This window comes from Chiloscyllium plagiosum, chromosome 4 (assembly GCF_004010195.1).
Source record: "Chiloscyllium plagiosum isolate BGI_BamShark_2017 chromosome 4, ASM401019v2, whole genome shotgun sequence".
In the NCBI taxonomy this organism is placed as follows: domain Eukaryota; kingdom Metazoa; phylum Chordata; class Chondrichthyes; order Orectolobiformes; family Hemiscylliidae; genus Chiloscyllium; species Chiloscyllium plagiosum.
Window position 1 is genome coordinate 58,780,899 of NC_057713.1, and position 23,455 is coordinate 58,804,353.

General features: G+C 40.5%; 1 protein-coding gene across 4 annotated transcripts in view; it reads right to left on the reverse strand.

The window, feature by feature from the left end:
• The window catches only part of LOC122549069 (coiled-coil domain-containing protein 178), a 388,456-nt gene that overhangs the window by 265,014 nt on the left and 99,987 nt on the right, over positions 1-23,455 (reverse strand). For all 4 annotated transcript variants that reach the window (XM_043688277.1, XM_043688275.1, XM_043688278.1 and 1 more), the window contains 3 exons: positions 9,472-9,608; positions 9,215-9,398; positions 1,403-1,465 (listed from right to left, as the gene is read on the reverse strand). In XM_043688277.1, the coding sequence (XP_043544212.1) occupies positions 1,403-1,465; positions 9,215-9,398; positions 9,472-9,608 (384 nt within the window). The remainder of the gene's footprint in view (positions 1-1,402; positions 1,466-9,214; positions 9,399-9,471; positions 9,609-23,455) is intronic.

Here is a 23,455-nt window from a genome sequence, read left to right on the forward strand (position 1 = left end):
CAACCCACCCTCCCGTCCTGGCACCTTCCCCTGCCACCGCAGGAATTGCAAAACCTGCGCCTACACATCCTTCCTCACCTCCATCCAAGGCCCCAAAGGAGCCTTCCACATCCACCAAAGTTTCACCTGCACATCCACTAATGTCATTTGTTGTATCCATTGCTCCCGATGGGGAGACTGGATGCCTTCTCGCATAGCACTTTAGGGAACATCTCTGGGACACCCGCACCAATCAAACCCATCACCCCGTGGCCCAACATTTCAACTCCCCCTCCCACTCTGCCGTGGACATGCATATCGTGGGCCTCCTCCACCGCCGCTCTCTTACCACCCGATGCCTCATCTTCTGCCTTGGAACACTTCAACCCCAGGGCATCAATGTGGACTTCACCAGGTTCCTCATTTCCCCTCCCCCCACCTTACCCCAGATCCAACCTTCCAGCTCTGACCTGCTGTGCTTCTTCAGCACCACTCTAATCTAGACCCCCACTATTTTACTCTTGGCAAGTGGAGGCCTATTACAGGTGGACAGCCTAACAACTGTCACTGCATTGGGGCATTCCATCACACAGAAACACACACACACTCTCTCTAACCCCTTTAGAAGGGGTGTCAGACCTGACTGGGGTGTCAGACCTGACTCTACACCACCCCTCATGTCAGTCTGGGGTCTGCCAGACCTCACCAATATCACGCGGAACAGGGTTGTCCAATTCTTTTTGCAAGTTGACAACTACATTTCAATATTTCTCTCTCTCACTCAGCCAGAAGATCAGGACTGCCACAACAGTAAAGATGACTTACAGGGAAAAAAAAATGCACAACTCTGTAACCTTCTCTCATTCAGGGCTGCCTGTGGTCCCAACAATAGCCAATGCCTGAATGTACAGCTGCTGCAAACTACAGAATTGTTGGCAGTTTTCTGGGCGGGACTCTCTGCAAGATGAGTGCAGAAGTCTAACCATGAGCCAGTCAGCACTGGTCCCAGCATAAAATGGCCGCAGGGCCACCTGCATTTTAGTAAGCAGGTTTCTGACTGACCTTTAGTCAGGGCAGGGAAAGGGAGCAGGGAATGTGGTAACTGGTGACATTCTGCCTTCGAATAAACACATAGAAATGCCAATAATTTTAATACAGATTGCATTATGATAGAAATGTTAACCAGCTCTAAGAACTAGACATAAAGCTTATCTTTTATCTTGGCTGCAGCACAACTGCATAACTTCAGGCAAAAAGCAAGTTTGATAAGTAGAAATTCCTTATTATTAATGCTTTAAGATATTAGCAAAAGTTTGGTACGACATTTCGTCACAGAATTCCATCTGGCCCGAGTTCAGACTTCCTGGTTTTGTACCTTCAATGTAGTCAACAACAGTGTCTTATGCAGACTTCAGTCCTTTACCTGAAGTTTTGAGCGCAGTACCATTGCCTCTTTGATTTTTTTCTTTAATTTTTCAATCTCAACCTATTGGTGAAAACAAAAGCAAGTTTCAAAATGTATTGTAAATGGTATTGCACAATTGCAGGGCCAGGAACAAAAATCATTCCTTTGTTGCTCCTGGCCTGCAGCCCCTGCCCCTAATCTCAGGATAGTGGACCCACCCTGACTTCCACAAGCACAGCAGTCCTGCCACACGCCCCTACACCGCAACCCTCCACCCCCACTCCTCACAAACCAAACACAGCAGTACTGCTCCCTTTAGCTGAGCACGGTGTACTAGAGTATCAAGACCTGATATATTGCTATCTTAAGTTCTGTCCTGGACTCTGTACAAATGAAATGGATTTCCATAGCTTACACTCTCAGGGCCACCAGCACTCACTCCAATAATGCCATTGCGCACAGCTCTCACCAAAACGCATGGACTGCAACTATCACTACTTCATACAATAGGCCCACTCAATGGCTCTCACTAACTTTATCCTCCACACTACTAACTCTACTTTCCCTCTGCACTTCCTACTCACATACTCTGAATGCCTCTCCAATTCTCCTGCCCTTGTGTCATCACGAGTGCATCTACTGTTCACTTCCATCATGCTCAATCCCTTTCTTTGTCTCAAAAAGATCTCTCACAACCAGGTTGAGGTGGCCAAGACAGGCCACAGGGTGGTGCACTGTAAGTTTCTCACTCCATATGATGAAAAAATGCTGGAGTTATCCAGAGAAAAGGGCTTATGTGGGACACTATGACCTCCATAAGGAGCCAGCTAAATGAATTTCATTGCACTGGGTGTGCTGCTTTCCCATTAAAACGAGTGCTAAATCATACTTATTCTGAACTACTTTTAACCTCTTTTTCACAAATGATTCCTTCCCTCTCTTCTGTTCTGCAGTGACCTATAGCAAGCAGGAGGTGAATACCATTAATGCCCACCTCAATTTCCCTCTCTGTGGAAGAAATTAGTCAGCCGTCAGAGGATGCACCAGCAAACAATTGCCTGTTCTCTCCACCAGCTCAGAGACTTTCATCTCAGTCGGTAATCTTTCTAGATTAGATGTGCTCTAATCTGGTGAACACATCACTGACACATCTCCACAGCTAGCTGACAAAGAGACACCTTAGGTCATTGCCTCAGAGGAATGCTGGAAATAAGGCACACAAGATTGAAGAATAGAGCTGTTTACAACCACCAATGTGACCTAGGGCTAGCACACTCAAGCATCTGTCAGATATGTTCACAGACCTGCACCAAAACCAGCTTACTTTTCCTCGCAGCAGGTTTCTATTCTATTCTAAAAGATTTTATCTGACCCCTCCAGCTCAAACAAGGCTCTAGAACAATGTATTACATGCTCCTGCAAATCAATATCCTAATCCTCAGAGAATTGCTCTTGATTTTCAATTCATCTGCATCCATGACATTCCCCCTTTGTTGGTTCCGGTTATGAACGGTACAACATGTCACAATGAATCTTCGATAGCCTTGGTCAAAAAAAAAGGAAGCATTCATAAGTGGGAGGATGGGAACTTATGAAGCCCTTTAAATATATAAGGAAAGTAGGAAAGAGCTTGAACAATGTATTAGAAGGGCCAAAAGGGGTCATGAAAAGTCATTAGTAAACAGGATTAAAGAGAATCCCAAGGCTTTTTATACATATATAAAAAGCAAGAAGGAAGCCAGGGAAAGGACTGACCCACTCAAGGACAAGGGAACCTATGTGTGGAGGCAGAAGAGGTAGGTAGGTGAGGTCCTAAATGAATGATTTGTGTCGGTATTCACCAAAGAGAGAGAATTGGTGGAGAATGAAATCAGGGAAGGGAGTGTCGAATATTGAAGCCAAGTTGCTATTAAAAACGAAGAGGTGTGTGTCTTAAAATATATTAAGGCAGATAAGTCCCCGGGTCCTGTCCCAGAATATCAAAGATGGCAAGAAAACAAATTGCTGGAGCACTGACAGACGTTTTTGCATCTTCTTTAGTCACAGGTGAGGTACCAGAGGACTGGAGAATAGCCAAAGTTGTCCCATTGTATAAGAAGGGTAGCAGGGATAGTCCAGGAAATTACAGGCCTGAGAGCCTCACATTGGGTATAAGGACATTATTGGAAAAGATTTTCAGGGTCAAAATCTAAATGCATTTTGAAGCAAATAGACTTATTAGCGATAGGCGGCGAGGGCAGTCATGCCTCACGTACTTGATTGAGCTTTTTGAGGTAATGAAGATGATTGGCAGCATGGTGGCTCAATGGTTAGCACTGCTGTCTCACAGCGCCAGCTTCGGGTGACTGTCTGTGTGGAGTTTGCACATTCTCCCCAAGTCTGCATGGTTTTCTTCTGGGTGCTCCAGTTTTCTCCCACAGTCCAAAAATGTGCAGGTTAGGTGAACAGGCCATGCTAAATTGCCCATATAGTGTTCAGGGATGTGTAGGTTAGGTGCATTTGTCAGGGGAAATGTAATAGGTAACGAAATAGGTCTGGATGGGATTCTTTTCGGAAGGTCGGTGTGGACCTGTTGGGTGCAATTGCCTGTTTCTACACTGTAGGAATTCTATGAATGATTGGTGAGAGAAAAGTGGTTGATGTCTACATGGACTTTAGTACAGCCTTTGACAAGGTCCCTCATGGCAGACTGGTTCAAAAGGTAAATTACATGGTATTGGGGTGCACTGGCAAGATGGATACAGAACTGGTTTAGTCATAAGAAACCGAGGATAGCAGTGGAAGATTGCTTTTAGGAATGGAGGGTTGTGACAAGTGATGTTCCATAGGGAACAGTGCTGGGACCTCTGCTGGTCATGGTCTACATAAATGATTTGAAGGAAAAAGTATTGGTCTAATTAGTAAGTTTGCAGACGATACAAAGATTTGTGGAGTTGCGGATAGCGAAAGAGGATTGTCAGATTAGTTGGAGACATGGGCAGAAAAATGGCAGATGGCGGTTAATCTGGACAAATGTGAGGTGATGTATTTTGGAAGGCAGAAATTACACAGTGAATGGCAGAACCATTAGAAGTATTGATATGCAGAGAGATCTGGGTGTTCAGGTCCACAGATCAAGGAAAGTGGCAGCGCAGGTAGATAAGGTAGTAAAAAAGGCCTATAGTATGCCTGCCTTCATTGAAAGTGACATTGAGTATAATGACAGATGAGTTACGCTGCAGCTTTATACAAGTTTAATAGGCCACACTTGGAGTATTGTATACATTTCTGGTCACATTACCAGAAGGATATGGGTGCTTTGGAGAGGGTACAGAAAAAGTTTATCAGGATGTTGGCTGGTATAGGGGATTTTGTGTAAAGGTATCACATTGTCAGTTCTTCAGTCCACTGAGACTTCTCTGTCTATTATGAACAATTCAAGGAACATGTTGTTAGATTTAATCAGCCAATGGCTCAAACAGCCCATGCACCTGACACCATACCAGGACAGATGTTCGTACATGTTTTTGCTCAAATATGTCTGAGACAGACAAAAATCAACAACAATCATTCTGGGTAGCAACTCAAAGTTTTTGTGACAATATTATGGCTTTAAAAGGTGTATTTTATCCTTGGTTTTATGAAGCGAGGTTGAGACAGAGGTGCCAACCGGCTGATTCAAGCCAATAAAGTAAACAGATTATGAGACCTTGGGGTTTTTTTAAAAAGTTGGAACAATAGAAGCAGTCTGAAAGAGTGGGGTCAAGCTCCCATAAAAATCAGGATTTTAATTTAACTTTCTGTAGTTGTTGGAGTTTGGAAGCTGCTATACATCTCTCCCTGATACAGCAAAACACCTGAGATCTCTTTCTCTCTCAGAATTTTCTCTCAATGTTCTTTCCTCCTGGACTAGAGAACTGTATGTGAGACAATCTATTTCACTGAATTTGCCTTTGCCAACTGTGTGTCTATGGGATATTACTATATTGGAACAGTTGCTGTTTAGTTTTCCAATAGGGTTGTTATTCCAATTTTTCTTTATTTTCTTTGTATTTTAACTATAGTTTGAGAATAAAATGTGCTTTGCTTCAAGCCTGATGGTTTGACCAATCGAATTACATCCAGAACATGTCTTATACTTGCCTTTAAAAATTAGAAAAGGTTAGGGTCTGGGCTATGTTCTTCAAATATTTTGGGGTTTAGTGTGGTCCTTAACACTTTGAAATCTCTACAAGCCAAGACTAAACTGACCCTTCACCATATTGATGCATTACAATATGCCAAAAACTGTCTCATTTTGATCTACACTGCAAGTGAAAACCAGACATCTTTCAATCTCTGTACAGAATAGGATTTGTTTCCCACGCTGCCCCAGACAAGTACATAAATATCCAGGTATTATTACTGATGGAAAACTTTAGAATTTGTTGAACACTTTCCATATCTCAGCAACAGCCTATTGAAAATGTTACTAAACAGGAGATCCAGCTCAGAATCATATGCCAGTTGTGATGAAAGGTGTATGATTTCAATATGTAAATTTACAGTAAATTTATTCTGAGTGTCAGTCATCAGGTTATTGCTGAATAAGTGAGATTTAATAGCACTGTCGACTATCACTTTCATCATTTTGCTGATGATCAAGAGCTTTCTGATAGGGCATATCTGGTCATGTTAGATTTCTCCTTCTTTTGTGAAGAGGCAATTTTCTGCATTTCTGGGTAGAGAATGATAATGTAGCTGGACTAGAACAGTTGTCTCAGTCACAGCAAGTTCTGGAATTCAAGTCTTCAGTACTATTGCTGGAATGTCATTAGGGCCTTTAGCCCCTCATTATCCAGTACCTTCAGCCACTTCATGTTGTCACATTAATAAAGTGAATGAATTTGCTGAGGACTGGTATCTGTGATGCTGAGAACCTTAAGAGGAGGCCAACTCGGATCATCCACTCAGCACTTCTGCCTGTAGATAGATACAAATGTTTTGTATATTTACACAGTAGATACCACAAATACATTCCAACACCTTATTCAAAACCGCATTAATGGCCTGCATTCTGTGAATGTCATTTTGGAATCAAAATAGCATCTGTAGTCTCAAACAATTGGTGCTAGGGGCCAAAGTTTGTAGTCTGTCTTCAATGTAAGGCAACTGTAAATGAAACAGAAAAAGCAAACTGTGACCAGCACCACAAAAATGTGGAAAAACACCAAGGGCTATACAGACCCAACTCTTGTTGCTGAAAAACTCTTTGTTATAATAGATTCCTCCAAATCCAATTCGTCATAATAGGTCATATAACTTATATTAAAGTGATGCACAAAAAAGTGTTTTAATAATGCTTTTAAGAAAAGTATTTACCCACAGTTAAATAAGAGTTGGTCTTACCAGTCACTTGGTCTATCTTAACTTGCACATCTTTGGATTGTGGGACAAAACCGGAGCACCTGGAAAAAACCCATGCAGACATGGGGAGAATGTAGAAACTCTCCAGAAGCAATTGCCCAAGGGTGGAGTCGAATATGGGCCTCTGGTGCTGTGAGTCAGCAGTGCTAACCACTGAGGCATTGCACCGCCTGGTACAGCATGCTGCCTGGCATGTTCTGGGCAGTAATGCTCAACATTGAATTTCCCACTGTGTCAATTGAGACCTTGAATTGGTCAATTAGTAACCACTTAATCCTGTTAAGATTGCAAGTATTTCAACTTCAGGTGGGACGAGAGAGTTGATATACCCACTGGCAGCTGTAAGGAGGTGGTCCCTCAATCTCCACTTATTTGTGCAAGACCAGGATCAGGATGCTGCAACTCAGTTCCTGTTCTTAATTCTGATGCCATGTCCTCTTTCCTTACCTCCCCACCCTCGAAACTCTCCAAACAACATACATATTTCCCAGCAATGATCTTGCATCTGGCAGTCCAGGAGGCAGTGTCTCACTCGCAGACCTGGCCTCCCTCTAATTGGTTGGCAGCTTCAGGCAGATCAGACTTCTGCACCCAACTCCATCAACAGCCCAATCATCTGTCTGGTTTGCACAAGATCTGCAGGCTTTCTTACCTCCTTAAATCATAGATTTCCTGTTGAAAACTCTCCTACTTTAGTCTGAAAGTGGGAAAATCTGGCCTGTGAAGTTCTGGCTTCCCTTAGTGCTCCTTCATTTTCTCACAATTTCTTGATGAGAAAGCTTACCCACTCACAAATGCATGATTACTAGTAAAACTAAGCTCCTGTATCCAGCTCACATCAAGGTAACGCTGTCTCCTGCTCAATTATTTCATCAATCCTCCTGCAAAGTCAGTACAAGCCTAACTTAAATGAATGGCAGATTCAATCCTTAACCATCAGCTTCTAATTATTCATCTATTAATTCTACGAAGTAATATAATAATTTTCTTCCTTAGTTTTATTAGAGACCATTTTGAGTTAAATAAATACTGGTTAATGCAGTCCACATGTAACATTTCAAATATCATATTTTCTTTCTCTAATCCAATGATGTTTTTGATCCGAGAGTTTTTTTAAATACCATGTTGTAATGATACTAATTTAAATAAATAATAACAACAACAAACTGAAAAGCTCAAATGTTAAAAACTGAAGGCAAACATAACATGAACTATCTCCTGGATTGTGATGCGATAGTATTATCTGCTTTAGCACTAATAGTGCAACAAAGTAGAAAACATTTTGTCCCTTTGAAATGCTAAGGATTGCAAGCTTCATCAACTCCATGATGCCAATACACTTCAGGACCTTTCTTCCTATTCACTTTCCTCTAATTACATACCTCTTTCCAATTTCATCTTTTACCAGACTCAACATTGAGTTTAACAATTTCAAAGCATTACCAATGCTCCCATCTTCTCTAGCATCAAGTGCAAATAGTTTTTCTGCTGTTCATCAAATTATTTCTGCCTCTTATCCCATTGCAGACTTCTTTTATTCTTTTTTCTCCTCCCTCCTTCCTTGTACCTGTTACATCAGTAATATTTCTTAGTTCTGATGAAAGATTGCACACCTATTTCTTCATTGAAAAGGTTGCCCATGTTTTCAGCACCTACAGTATTTGCGATTTGTGGCAAAATGTGTTCAGTTTTTACTGACAATGACAAACCTGAATGATTGAGGGGATGCAAAGCAAAAGGAGTTTATCTTCTTACAAGGAAAGGGAAAAGTTGGACAGACTAATCCATGTTAAGTGACAAATCATATCACACCCAACCAAAGGGGCATGATCAAATAATTGATAACAGCCTAGTTACCACTTGAGCAATGCTGAGATGCATTCTGGCTGAATAAAGATGCATTATTATCTTGGAAAATTCACCAATGTAAATAAGAAGCTAACACCGCAGCAAGACTTATTGCAGGATCTCAATACCTGCTGGTCAGTATCTATATGCTGTAGACTTAAAAATTTCAATTTCTTAAAAAAATATATAAAAATTAGTTGAATTGTACAGTAGTACAATTAACAACTGATCTTTAAGTTTTACCATTGAACAAAATGTATAAGGTAAATTATCACAAATTGATTCAATTAAGTTGCAAATCTGCAGACTAAATAGAAAGTATTGTCAAACTGAGCTTTATCTCAATTGTCAACAAACTTTAAATTATTTAAACGATTCAAAAGCACGCTTGTAGCAGTGGTAGTGCCCTATCTCTGAGCCAGGGGGCCTGGGTTCAAGCTCTACCTGCTCTTTAAGTGTGTTATAACATTTCCGAACAGGTTGATTTAAAAATGCCTAAAATTATCAAAGACCAAATCATTGGATTATAAAAGATGTTTGCACTAATTCACTGAAACCAAAATGTACTCAGTTTTGGAAACAATATCAATCACTAACCTTTAATTGATCTTCCTGATCAACTGCTGACTTTGTTAGCATCGACAACTTTGCTTTCAATGCACTTTGAGTCCTCTCCACTTGGGAGAGCTGTTTCTTCACTGTGACTAGCTTGATATTATTCATCTTTAGAGCTTCCTGCATTTGCCGGATTTCTTTCTTCATTTTATTTCTTTCCTGCCGACTTTAACAGATATGCTTTTAATTAAACAAAAAAACTACTGATGGCTCAACAAAAATCAACTTATTTTACATACCTTTCTTTAATGTCATTGTTGAGGCTTTCAATATTCAATTCAAGTTCTCTGTTTGCTTTCTCCAAATACCTAAGTTCATGTAATGTTTTTTCAAGTTCTCTGTGATGTTGTGACAATTCAATTTTGCCAAGTGTTATCTGTTTAAACATAAAATGAATAAAATCAAAGCATTCACCAGCAAGAAGCTCATTAAGTGAAAGTAATCCATTATTCAATGCACACATAAGTTACATGCAAAATAAAGTAAACATTTCTATACATGAAAAACCAAGCATTGATCTGGAGCATTTCAAATTTAACACACAAGTTGCTCAATTATCAATCTTCTCTTGGACAAACTGTTGAATCAGCTTGCCAGTCAAATAAACAGGGACAGGACATGGTCAGAAATAGGTTGTAACACCACAAAGAGCTAAGTCTTATTGTGTGGTCAGCAGGAAGCCAAGCATTTAGATATCTACAGTCATGAGGAGAACATTATCAGCTGGAAAGTCAGCAGTCAACTGTGATGCACCTTTTAGGAAGAGACTTTAGTTTATTTACAGAGAGCTAGAGTCATCTTGAACAAAGAATTATCAGTGATCCAGTAACATATTTAATGGAGATTAAAATAGTAGAAGAAACATTTTGAAAGAAAAAAATATAAAAGCTACTGACATCAACCACAGCATGAGTTTCTGCCTGTGATTTCCTAAACTGTCAATTCCCAATATTGGTCGAAATACTACACCAAAACAAAGCAAAGTTGAATGATAATTTCCAAGAAACTAACGAGTTTGAGGAAAAACTGGCATGGGTTGAAAGTATTAAAAGATAAAGACAAATTAAAATAGGAGATAGTATGTTCTATTTTTTTCCAATCCTCACTAGTTTTGCCTGCTCTGGAGGCACCATTTAAATGGGGTGAGGATAGTTGAAGTTTACAATGAACAGGTCATCTGTTCCACCACATCACAACTTGTATTTATATAGTGCAGTTAATATATTAAAATGTCCCGATGTCCCAAGGCATCTCATAACAGCATTATTATAAATTTTGCCAGCAAGTCACAAATGTTGATATTAGGAAAGAGGTAAATTTTAAGAAAGACACAGAGGTGTTGGAATATTAGAAGAAACAATAAGCATTATTAAGACTTTCAATTTGTTTAATTTTCATGCTTGATGTATATCTTATCTTCATCTATTGGCTACAACCATAACACTTAACTGTTGACTGACAAAAGCAGTTTTTATAAACTTAATTGAGCTAGTCTCAACAAATGTTAGGAATAGAAAGTTACAAATTCCCACCACAGTGTGTGTAAAATTGCTTTCTGCCATCATTCCTGAAGAGTTTATTGCAATTTAAATATGCCCCTCATCCCGGACTCAAAACAAACAAAATAGTTCTTTCTATTTATACTATTAAATCTATTTATACTCTATTTAAATCTTAAGCATCTTAAAACAACTCAATTAGACAATCACTTATTCTTCTGTAATCAAAGAGTTCCATGTCTAATATAGCAACATATCCTCATAATTTAACCCTCTTAACTAGAATATCACTCTAGTGAATTTGTGATGCACCCTCTCCAAGGCCAACATATCCTTTTTAAAACCCAGTGCCCAGAATGAATGCAGTACTCCAACTGGAGGTTTATCATAGCTCTTGTACCCTTTGCATTCTAGACCCTTGTGAAAAAATGCCAATGTAACCTATTTATTTTTACATGTCACTTGCTCTCTAAACATGAAATTCTAAATTCTTTGATCCCATGTCAAATAAAAGATTTAATTAACTTGATCAAAATGAAGGTGTCAATTACAAGATTTTCTTGAATTAAAGAAATACAAATGTTATTATCCATTCACACTAGAAAAAAGTATAAAATACAACATCAAACACAGGTAATAAATTTAAAAGGAGAAAGTGCATGATACAGACAGAAAGAATAAAGCCTATGCAACTGAAAAAACCTTGGGGTCCTATTGTATATTTAACCTGACACCATAATTGTTTACTTGCTGATGAGCATTTTTAATGGTGATAAACTTTGAAGATATCTTTGAGTTCTCAGTAAATGGTTGTTTCCCCAATTCACTTTTTCACTGGTTGTCTTAGATGATAAAACAGTGAGACACTAAGAAACTTCTCGCTTTGGTTGTCACAAATTCACTTTTCCTTTGTATGCTCCATTCTACCTGTCATGCCATGGCACAAATTTTATAAACCTTGCATATCCAATCTTTCACTAAACTCCAGTTGAGAAGCTGAGGCCAGCTCCAAAAAAAAAAGGTCCATTGTGCATTATTGCCAGTTATGCTACTAGAAGAAGTAGCCAATGCTGGATGACAAAGTCACGTGCCAAAAAACCTTGGAGCCAAAGATGTAGGTGAGATCAGATTAGCTAGGGCAGGCTGGCAGGTCCCAGTGCGAAGTCAAATTCAAGAAATTAGGATAAACAAGACAGTGACAAACCTTATGGGGTGTGGCCTCAGTTGCAGAGAGGGAAATCCCTCAACCCACAAATAGGAACCAGATGTTATGTAATGTATACCTCTTGCTGCTGGTAAAACATCTGCAGCACCAGGAAGAATCCTTTAAATGGCAATAAGCTCAATAGAGGATGCACCATCCATCACCTTCCCCATCGCTGGTAAAATACCAGTGGAGGTACTGGAGCAACTAGTTACAGAACTGTACAGATACCTATATCATTCCCCATCCATATGCCAGCATATATCACCTCAAAAAGTACACTTTTAAGATCAGCAACTGGCTTTCCAGTGTGCAAGTGTCTTCTCTGGTGTTTAATCTACCCAAATCTACCCTTTTTTTTCCCATAACCTTTGATTCTTCTACTGAACAAATAACTGTATATCAGCCTTGAATATATTTAATGACCCCACCTCAACAGCCCTCTAAGGTAATAATTCCTTAGATTCACAAACTTTTAAAGGGAGAAATTTCTTCTCATCTTGTTTTAAATGTGACGTCTTATTTTGAGATTATGCCCTCAGGTCTGAGACTCTCCCATGGGCATATAAAACTTCTTAGCACACGCCCTGTGAAGTCCACTGAGCATTTTGTATGTTTAAATAAGATCATCTCTCATTCTTATACAGTCCAATGAGTACACGTGGTGATGCTGCTCCTTTAACAAAGTTATGTTTTTTTTCCAAAAGTGTTGTACGAGGCTGAGTTGCCGAGAGGTCTGGCTTGGATAGGTTTTAGGGCCAATTTGATTATAGTTAACAGATACTGTCTCAGGAAAAAAAGGCTTTCAAGTTAAAAAAAATTGTACAAAGAAAGGGGGGTGGCCAGTTCTCCCAGCTCAGCTTTTCTCTGGTTCAGTTTGAAGCTGATCAAAGAAACAGCTACATGGAAGAACGTATCCATGCTGAATCTTTCTGCCATCTCTCTCTCTCTCTCTCTCACAACGTCTCTCCTGCAAGACCCTGTGTTTGATTTTATCTTTTTTGCCAAGGGTGTTTGTGGGATTGTTGCAGGAATTTGGAACAGCATCATTAAGTTGGGATAATCTGTTAGGTTTTTGAATAGGTTAAGTTATTCTATATTCTGTTCTCTTTTATGGTTCATTTGGTAATCTTGCATATAAATTCTGTTTTGTTTAAAACTAAGTGATTGGGCCAGTTGCATCATTGCTGGAATATCCACTGTACATCTGCTTAAACCAACTAGAAAAATTAGAGTCTGGGCTACTTTCTTGAGATGTCTTGAGGTGGTCTAACCTGGTCCATAACATACATAGCCAATCTACCCAATCTCTCCTCAAAAGACACCTAAATCTTGTCAGGTCTGAGAGAAATTAAAGGGTTAAACTCAGGAATGTGTAAGCTAGGTAGATTAGTCACAGTAAATTGGAGTTACCGGGATAGGGTAGAGAGCCAGGTCTGGGTGGGGTGCTCTTCAGAAAATCAGTGCAGACTTGATGGGCTGAATTGTAGGATTCTATGATTCCTCTATGAGAAATTTTGTCCACTAGAAGTGACATTGAAAAATTGTATACTGACTAAATATCAGTCATTTAACAGCTAATGGTCATTGGATTGTGAGTGGTATATTTTTGAATATGTAATGTGGATTCACAGCAGGCAAGTCTTTCAACCACCCCAAGTTTGCGAAATCAGTACATTACAACTTCGAGCCATTATTCATTTTGAACTCATTTTCAAGTTAGCTATATAAACAAAGTTGCGATAAGGGACTAGAGAAAAGAAATCCTATAAACATTGAAGGGACAAGACAGAACCAGAAAATGTCAAAGTTCAAGCCATTTAGCAGCTCTTAAAAGTCTAGAAAAATTGAGGCAATAAAGAAGTGCCTGCCTCATCTGACAAGTAAAATGATAGCAATGATGGTACCATGCTAACTGTCAAAGATCACATTATTTCTACGTTTACTACATTTGCCTTCATTTACATCTTTAAAAAAAAGAGATGTGAATTCAAAACTGGTAGACGAAAACAAAATTTGCTTCGGCATGCTTTAGATTTCCCAAAGTAACTTGAGTTTCCAATCATGTCTTGAGCAAATTAGAATTCATTTTTCTCATTAAGCTGTTGATCAAAATTTATTTTTAAACAAAATATTTTTTATGAAAATATATATTGTCAGAGTAAGAACAATACAACAGAATTGAAGGAAGGCAAATTTCATCAGTTACGTAAAAGGAGAATCAGACCTAAACAGTTACTTCAACATGCTATAAGATAATGACTGGTCTGAGACCATCTCCAATTGCTTGCAGATACATGGGAACATCACCATTTGTAAGTTCCTCTGCCAAACCATGTACCATGCTGATTTTGAACTGTATCACTATTCTTCCACGGTCACTCGGTCAAACCCTAGCAAAATTATTGGGATTGAAGACAGACAAGTCTTCAGGTCCTGATGGCCTACATCCTGGGATCATAAAGGAGGCAGTAGCTGAGAAAGTGGATCCATTGGTTATAATATTGTAAAATTCTCTGGATGCAGGAAGGTTCCAGTGAACTGGAAAAACATTGATATAAACCCTTTCTCAAAAACAGAGGCAGAAAGTAGGAAACTACAGACCAGTCAGTTTAACGTTTTGTTGGGAAATTGTTAGAATCCATTTTTTCGGAAGTAATAATAGGACCATTGGAATGTCAAAATACAAAATACAACAGAGTCAGCATGGTTTTATGAAGGCTCAATCATGTTTGACTAATTTGTTAGAATTGTTTGTAGATACAAGTAATATGGATAATGGAGATCTTGTAAATGTAGTCTGCCTGGACTTCCAAAAGGCATTTGACAAGGTGCTGCATAAGGTAAGATCCTATGGAGTTTAGGGTAATTTATTAGCTTGGATAGAGGATTGGCTAACCAACAAAAAACAGATATTCAGAATTAATGGGTCCTTTTCTGGTCTGCAAGCTGTAACTAGTGGGGTGCCACAGGTTTGGTCCTTGGCCTCCAATTATAGTAAACCTTTTATTATCCAGCATCTATGGGACCAGGAGTGTATCAACTGATGAAAAATTCTGGAAAATCAAAAGGTCCACACAGTCAATGTAAAAACACACGCTAAATAATAGGAACGTAATGCAGGGCTTATACGTATCACTTCTGTACTTCTTTAACTGCAGAAATCACTTCAATATTAATTCAACTTTGTCTTAAATAAAACTTACTGAGAGAGAGCCTTCTCACTCACATCTTCAATTAGCTACTCAGACATTGTGTAGATTGTGTTAATTGAGGAAAAATAAGAAATTTACAAACAGATATGGAAAGGTTAGTTGACTAGGCTGGGCCCAAATTTCACAGGTGAAGTTTAACATGGATAAATGTGAGATTGGAAGAATAGATAGGTAACTTATTATTTAAAAGGGCCAGAACTTCAGAGTGTTGCAGTGCAGAAGAATCTGGGTGTCCTCATGCATGACTCACAGAAAACTAGTGGGCAGGTACATCATCTCCCAAACCATCCACAACCTCATCACTTCAGAGGATCTCCCATCCACAGCCTCCAACCTCATAGTTCCCCAACCCCGCACGGCCCGGTTCTACTTCTTACCCAAACTCCATAAATCTGACTGCCTCAGTTGACTGATTGCCTCCACCTGGTCCTGCCACATCAAACTCATCTACTCAAATCTTGGCTCTGTCCTGTCCCCTATGGCCCATGAACTCTCCCCCACATATGTCCAGGACACCAAACACACCCTCCACTTCCACAATGACTTTTGATTCTCGGCCCACCAATACTTCATCTTCATCATGGACATCTAGTCCCTTACACCTCCATCCCACAAGCTGAAGGCCTAAAAGCCCTCCGTTTCTTCCTCTCCCACTAACCCAACCAGTCCCCCTCCACGACTAAAAATAAAAATAAAATAAAATAAAATTCGGATATAACGCATCATCCTCTGCCATTTCCACAACCTACAAACAGACTCCATCACTATCTGAGTTTCTGAGAGACCATTACCTCCGCGACTCCCTTGTCAGGTCCACGCCTCCCACCAATCTACCCTCCCCTCCCAGCACCTTCCCTGGCCATCGCAAGAAGTGAAAAACCTGCACCCACATCTCTCACCTCACCTCCGTCCAAGGCCGCAAAGGATCCATCCACGTCCGACAGAGATTTACCTGTACTTCCATACACGTCATCTACTGCATCCATTGCAACCAATGAGGTCTCCTCTACACTGGGGAAACAGAACACTAACATGCGGCTTGTTTCAGAGAACATCTTTAGGATACCCGCACTAACCAACCCCATTGCCCTGTGGCTGAACATTTCAACTCCCCTTCCCAACCTGCCAAGGATGTGCAGGTCCTGGGCCTTCTCCATCACTAAGCAGCAACCACCCAATGCCTGGAGGAAGAATGCCTTATCTTCTGCCTTGGGACCTTCCAACCAACTGGATTTCACGAGTTTCCCCATTTCCCCTCCCCCACCTTATCCCAGTCCCAACCTTCCAACTCAGACTTAAATGGTCCTACCTGTCCATCTTCCTTCCCACCTATCTGCTCCACCCTCCTCTCTGACCTATCACTTTCAGCCCCACCTCCATCGACTTATCACTTTCCCAACTATCTTTCCCCACCCCCAACTCCCTCCCATTTGTCTCTCAGCCCCCTTGGCCCATAAGCCACATTCCTAAGGAAAGGCTCATGCCTGAAATGTTGATTCTCCTGCTCCTCGGATGCTGTCTGACTGGCTGGGCTTTTCCAGCACCACACTCTTCGAGTCTGATCTCCAGCATCTGCAATCCTCACTTTGCCCTCCGCCAACACACTCATTCAATTGGCGGAACAGGTCCTCACCGCCAACAACTTCTCCTTCGAAAGTTCCCATTTCCTACAGACAAGAGGGGTAGCCAAGGCACCCGCATTGACCCCAGTTATGCTTACCTCTTTGTAGGATGCATGGAACAGTTCTTCTTTCGTAGCTACACCTGCACCATGCCCCACCTTTTCCTCTGCTACACCGATGACTGTATCGGCGCCACCTCACACTCCCACAAGGAGGTTGAATAGCTCATCAACTTCACCAAGACATTCCACCCTGACCTCAAGTTCACATGGACCATCTCTGACACCTCTCTCCCCTTCCTGGACCTCTCCGACTCTGTCTCTGGCGACCAACTCAACATGGACATCTATTTCAAACCTACTGACTCCCACAGCTACCTGGACTACATCTCCTCCCCGCTCCTGTAAAAATACAATTCCTTGCTCCCAACTCATCCGCCTCTGTCAGATCTGCTCCCATGAGGAGCAATTCCACTCCAGGATATACCAGATGTCTCTATTTTAAGGACCACAATTTCCCCTCCCATGATCAACAATGCCCTCCATCACATTCCTCCATTTCAAGTACCTCTGTCCTTGAACCCCACATCCCCCACCGCAACAAGGATTGAACCCCCCCACACACCTACCACCGGTCCTTACGCTCCACCCCACGAATCTCCAAATACAGTACATTATCCACCATCATTTTTACAACCTACAGTCAGATCTCACCACCGAAAATATATTTCCCTGCCCACCCTTATTAGCATTCCGCAGAGACCGCTCCTTCCGTGGCTCCCTCATTAGGTCCACATTCCCCACCAACGAACCGTCTACAACCGGCACCCTCCCTTGCCGCCACACAAGGTGCAAAATATGTGCCCACACCTCCCTCCTCACCTCTGACCAAGGCCTTAAAGGATCATTTCAAAACCATTAGAGACTTACCTGCACATCCTCCCATCTCATTTACTGCATTTGCTGCTCTTAACGTGATCTCCTCTACATCAAGGAGACCAAGAGCCAGCTCACAGAGTGGTTCAGGGGATATCTCTGGTCTGCACACACCAAACAACCACACCGCTCTGCACCCAACAACTTCAACTCCTCCATCCACTCCATGCAACTCCTGGGCCCCCTCTACTGTCAAATCAAAGCCATGTGTCAATTGGAGGAAGAACACCTCATTTTCCGTCTCAGGACTCTACAACCACAAAGCATCAACACTGACTTCACCAGTTCCCAAATTTCCCCACCCCCCCACCTCATCCCAGATCCAACACTCCAACTTGGCATTGCCCTCTTGACCCGACATACCTCTCCATCTTCCTTCCCTCTGTCTGCTCCACCTCCCCAGCTGCCTGACCTGTTGTGCTTTTTCCAGCACCACACTTCTTCACTCTGACTCTCTAGCATCTGCAGTCCTCACTTTCTACTAGCAAGTAATAAGAAAGGCAAATGGAATTTTGGCATTTATTATTCACTGCAACTGTTATAGACACTAGTGAGACCACACCTGGTGTATTGCTCATCATTTTGGTCCCTCTACTTGAACAGGGATGTTGTTTCATTTGGAGCAGTTCAGAGGTTGATTGATTAATGGGTTGATTCTCACTGGACTGATTCCGGAGATGAGCGGGTGATCTTATGAAGAGAAATTGAACACTTCAGGCTTATACTTCTGTAGTTTTGAAGAATGAAAGGAGATCTAATTGAAATATATAAGATGACAAAGTAGACATAAAAAGGATATGAGGTAACCTAAACTGAGAGGTTATATTTTTAGAATAAGGATTAGCAGGTTCAGAACAGAGATGAGGAGAAATTACTTCTCATAGAAGGTTGCAAATCTGTAGAAATCACTACCCTAGATTGTGGTGGATGCTGGGACATTGAGTAAATTTAAGGAGGAGATAGACAGATTTTTAATTAGTTGGAGAGCTATGGAGAGTGGGCAAGAAGTAGAGTTCAAAATGAGATAAGACATGATCAAATGACGGAATAGAATCAAGGGGCTGAATTGGCTACTTCTTATGTTCCTAAATTCTAAAATGCTGGCACTCACTTCCTAACAGTATTGTGGGAGTCCCTACACATCAATGAAAGCAGTGGCTTAAGAAAGCAGCTCACTAACACCTTCTCAACAGCGATTAGGTATAGGCAAACAAAGGTACTAAACAACACTCATATCCCACTACTTATTTAAAACATTGTCTTTGAACCATTTCCCTTAATACACTGGATAACAAAATCAATCTACACATAAAATGAACTTTTGGTTTACCATCAATTGTCATTTGCAGATGAGAGTTTCAAACTCCTACACTCATTGCATGCACTCACGCTTTCTAATTTCACTCCTGAAATATCTAGCTCTATACACCTAGATTATACCCCTTAGTCTTAGATTCTCAACTGATAAAAATAGTCTCTCTAGATCAACTTTATATGTTCCCTTAACATCTGATAAATTTAATTGAGCTCTTTAATGATAATGGATGTTGTATATTTAGACACAGTGCCACGTCACAGGTTGGTTAAAAAATTACAAATTCTTGGTTTGATGGGTCTTTGACAGCATGGATTAGGAGGTTAGCTAAAAGACAGTACACACAGAGTAGTCATGGATGGGCATCCTCTGAAGAGTTGGAAGTGGTGTTCCCCAGGGATTGGTGTTGGGACCCTTGCTTTTGTTGTTTTATATTAATACTTTGGAGATAGGTATTGAGGGTAAAATCCCTAAATTTGTAAATGATACCAAGTTGGGTAGAATCATGAATTACGAAGATGATGCTGAGTGATGTCAGCGGGACACTGATAGGGTGGCCAAATGGACTGACACATGGCAGATGAATTTCACTGCAGAGGAATGTCAGGTAATGCATTTTGATAGAAAAAACATGGAGAGATTATATATGATCAATGGTATAAATCTGAGGGAAGTACAGGAGCAGAGGAACCTCGGGGTTCATGTGCATACTTCTCTGAAGGTGGCCAGGCAAGTTGTTAAGAAGGCTTAAAGGATTGTTGGGTTTATAAATAGAGGCATTGAATATAAAAGCAGGAAGTGATGTTATATTTTTACAAATCGTTGGTCAGATCATATATGGAGTACTGTGTTCAGTTCTGGGCACCTTATTTAAGGGATGAGAGAGTGCCAAGGAGATTTGCTAGAATGATTGTATCTGTCTGTAATGACATCAGTAGTGTTACAATATGGAGTAAACCCTCCTACTTAATTTAAACTAGCAACACAGAAAATATTTACCCTATGCAATAATCTGTGAAAATTCGAGAGGTCAAGAACTATTTAAAGTAAAAATCAACAACTGTATTTCTTAAAGTATAACAGAGAATAATTAACTAACAACAATTTACAACTGCTTCCTCTAACATATCTTTTACTTTCCCTTCTATAATACTAGTCCAATAAAACCCCCGATTAAGATTTACCAAAAATCCAAATTTTCAAAACCACCCATATGTCGAATCTTCTATTTATATCTTCCACTGTCTTCTTTTCTTTTTCTTAGGGATTTCTGTTTCACAAGTTAGTGATCGATAAAGGTACCTTTAAGAGAGCTATTCTCCGGGCAGTCTGCAGATGCTGGTGGCTTGACAGTTCTCCTCCCATCTGTTCAATTTTCCCTGGTCTTATACCCCAAAGAATGGGATTGTGTCATTGGCTTTTAAGATTGTCAATATACTCAATTCAAACTTGATTGGAGTTTTTCGGGGTATAATTTAAACTGATTGGCCGAATTTGAATTTGTTTTGTCGTCTCCAGGCAACAAGCTAATTGAGTTGTTGACTAAATGTTACATTATATCTTCTTCAGAACACTTGGTGCTGTGTCACGTAGTTCTGCAAGCTTTTAACTCTCTTAAAGGTACAGTACACCCACATCTTCATAACAGTAGCTATACATATCAGGAAAGGACTGATATCTTTACCCTTGATAAAACTTTGACAAGATCTTGGTATTAAGGTTTATCTAGGATATAGGCCACAGAAGCAGGACATTCAGCTCAATTAGTCCATTCTAGTGTTTATGCTTCCCTTGAGCCTCCTCCCACTTTTCCTCATCCATATCTTCCATCATGAGCATCTATTCCTTTCCCCCTCAAATAGTTAAGTAGTTTCCACTTAAATGCATCAAACTACTTGCTCCAAGGTGGTAACGAGTCCCACATACTCACACTTCACTGTTCAAGTTTTTTTTCTGCATTCTCTGGCATTTTTATTGATAACATATATAGCTTCTATCCCTCAAAATAAAACATTCTCTCTATATCAACTCTATCAAAGCCAAAGCCTTTCATAATATTAAAAAAATCTTAATTATGTCACTCCTCAGCCTAGATTTAACAAGGGTACAGAGATCAGTCCCTTTCAGATAAATATAGTCAAATTTTCCTGCTATCATTCTTATCAATCTCTCTGTCTCCTCTCCAGTGCTTCTACACCTGTTTTAGAATATGGCTATCAGAATTCCATTGTGTACTCTAAATTTGGTCCAGCCAAGGTTTGATACAGGTTCATCTTAAATTCCCCACTTTTCAAGTCTATCCTTCTTGAAATAAAGTCATGTGCTTGTTTTTTTTATTAATGGGCCTGTTAACGTTTGGCAAAATTTCTAGTGATTGATAAATTGCTACTCCAAGATTCCATTGTACCTTTACCCTCTGGATTTGCAATCTTCTATGTGAGTGTACATCCTGCAGTTGTGTTGCAGAAAAAGCAGCATTAAGTTTTCTACCCCTTATTGTTCTATTCCCATCTTTATCCAAATTGTTGCACTTCTCTATTGCCTCAAACCTTGTATTTAGATTCCTAAATTTACTTTCACCGATCCCCCTCCTCCTTTTAGTTTAAAGCTCTATTTATAAATCCAGTTACAAACTTCCCTAAATCGCTGATACCATCAGCGTTTACGTGGAACCCAACCTGTCACCATCTTTCTCTTTCTGGCCAATGTCAACTGGCTGGATGACAGGTTTGTGATTCAGAGCTGTGTCAACAGCTGGGGTTCAGTTCCCACACTGGCTGAGGTTACCATGGAGGATTCACCTTCTCAACTTCTCCCTCACTTGATGCGTGGCGACCCTTAAGTTAAATCACCACCAGTCATCTCTCTTTTTCTTTCCCTCTATCTCTAATGAGAGAGCAGACCTATGGTCCAGGAGGACTGTGGTAACTTTATGTTTTATTTCCCATGAATCAACACTCTTCTTCACACACCAGCCTTTGAATCACACATTGAATTCTATCGACTGGTTGACACCATGCCAATTTATATGTGGCTCAGGTAGTAATCCGGAAGTTAACATCTATTAATTTAGAACCTATGTCCCCAAGTCCCTCGGGAAGACCTCAATTTTTATTTCACCTCTCTGATGGTTCTGACATGGACCACAACAGATGGATCCTCCATCTCCAGTTCTTCTCAAGTCATATGGAGATACTCTAAGTGCCCAGATCTGCAATTAACAGAACTTCTGGAATTTCCAGTCTCAGCTGAACAGAATAGTATCTAATTTCCTAACAATTATATAAATTATCACATTCCCTTTTTTCCCCACACTTGATTTGTCTCCTGCACCAAGGAACTATGGTTAGTTTCGCCAACTTCCCTGCAGTCCTGATTCAGATCCATACGGATAGCTCACCTGTAGAATAAATTCCAGGACTGAGACTGCTCCACTAATTCAAACAAGTTTTTTATACTTGCTTGACTTGCAATCACACCATCTGGCCAAGTGACCAAGCAACTTTTCCCTCCCTGGTGGAACACAGCATCTAGTTTATACTGTGCACCAGACACTTCAAGGGACTTTACAATTAATGCAATACTCTTGAAGTGAATTCTCCGTTGTAATACAGGAAATGCCAAACACAATTTTGTGGAAAGCAAACTCCCAAAAACAGTACAGTAATGACCATATAATCTGGTTTTACCATGTTGATTCTGAGATAAAAATTAGCCACCAGAGCAGAGTTTACTGTCCTGCTGTTCTTTGAAATACTGCCATGGAATATTTTCCATCCAAAAGGCTAATGGGACCTCAATTTAACATCTCTTCCAAAGAGACATCATGCCCAACAGTGCAGCACTCCACCGGAGCATCTGCATTAATTTTTGTGCTCAAGTCCTAGAGTAGAATTTGAACTTGGACCTCTGTCAATCAAAGGCAAGTTTGGTACCAACCAAATGGCAGCTAAAGATGACAACGGGAGATTTCTTTTTTTCAGATGGTTGTTAATCTTTAAAATTCATTTCTCAAGACAGCAGGATGCAGACTCATTGTATATATTTAAAGTTGAGTTAGATTTTGTCAAAGAGCTATTGGAGCAGGCAGAAAAGTGGAGGTAATGCCACATTGAGGTTAGCCATGACCTTATTGAAGACCACAACAGGCTCTAGAGACCAAATAGCCTATCCAAGTCATTATTTCATATGTTGAAAAATGTGGTCCTGGAAAAACACAGCAGGCCAGGCAGCATCAAGGAGCAGGAGAATTGATATTTCAGGCATAAACCCTTCTACAGGAATGAGGCTGGTGTGCCAAGCGGGCTGAGATAAAGAGTAGGGGAGACTGACCAGGGTGTGGTAGCACTGGGGGAGGGGTTAGAGGGAGACTGACCAGGGTGTGATAGCACTGGGGGAGGGGACAGAGGGAGACTGACCAGGGTGTGGTAGCA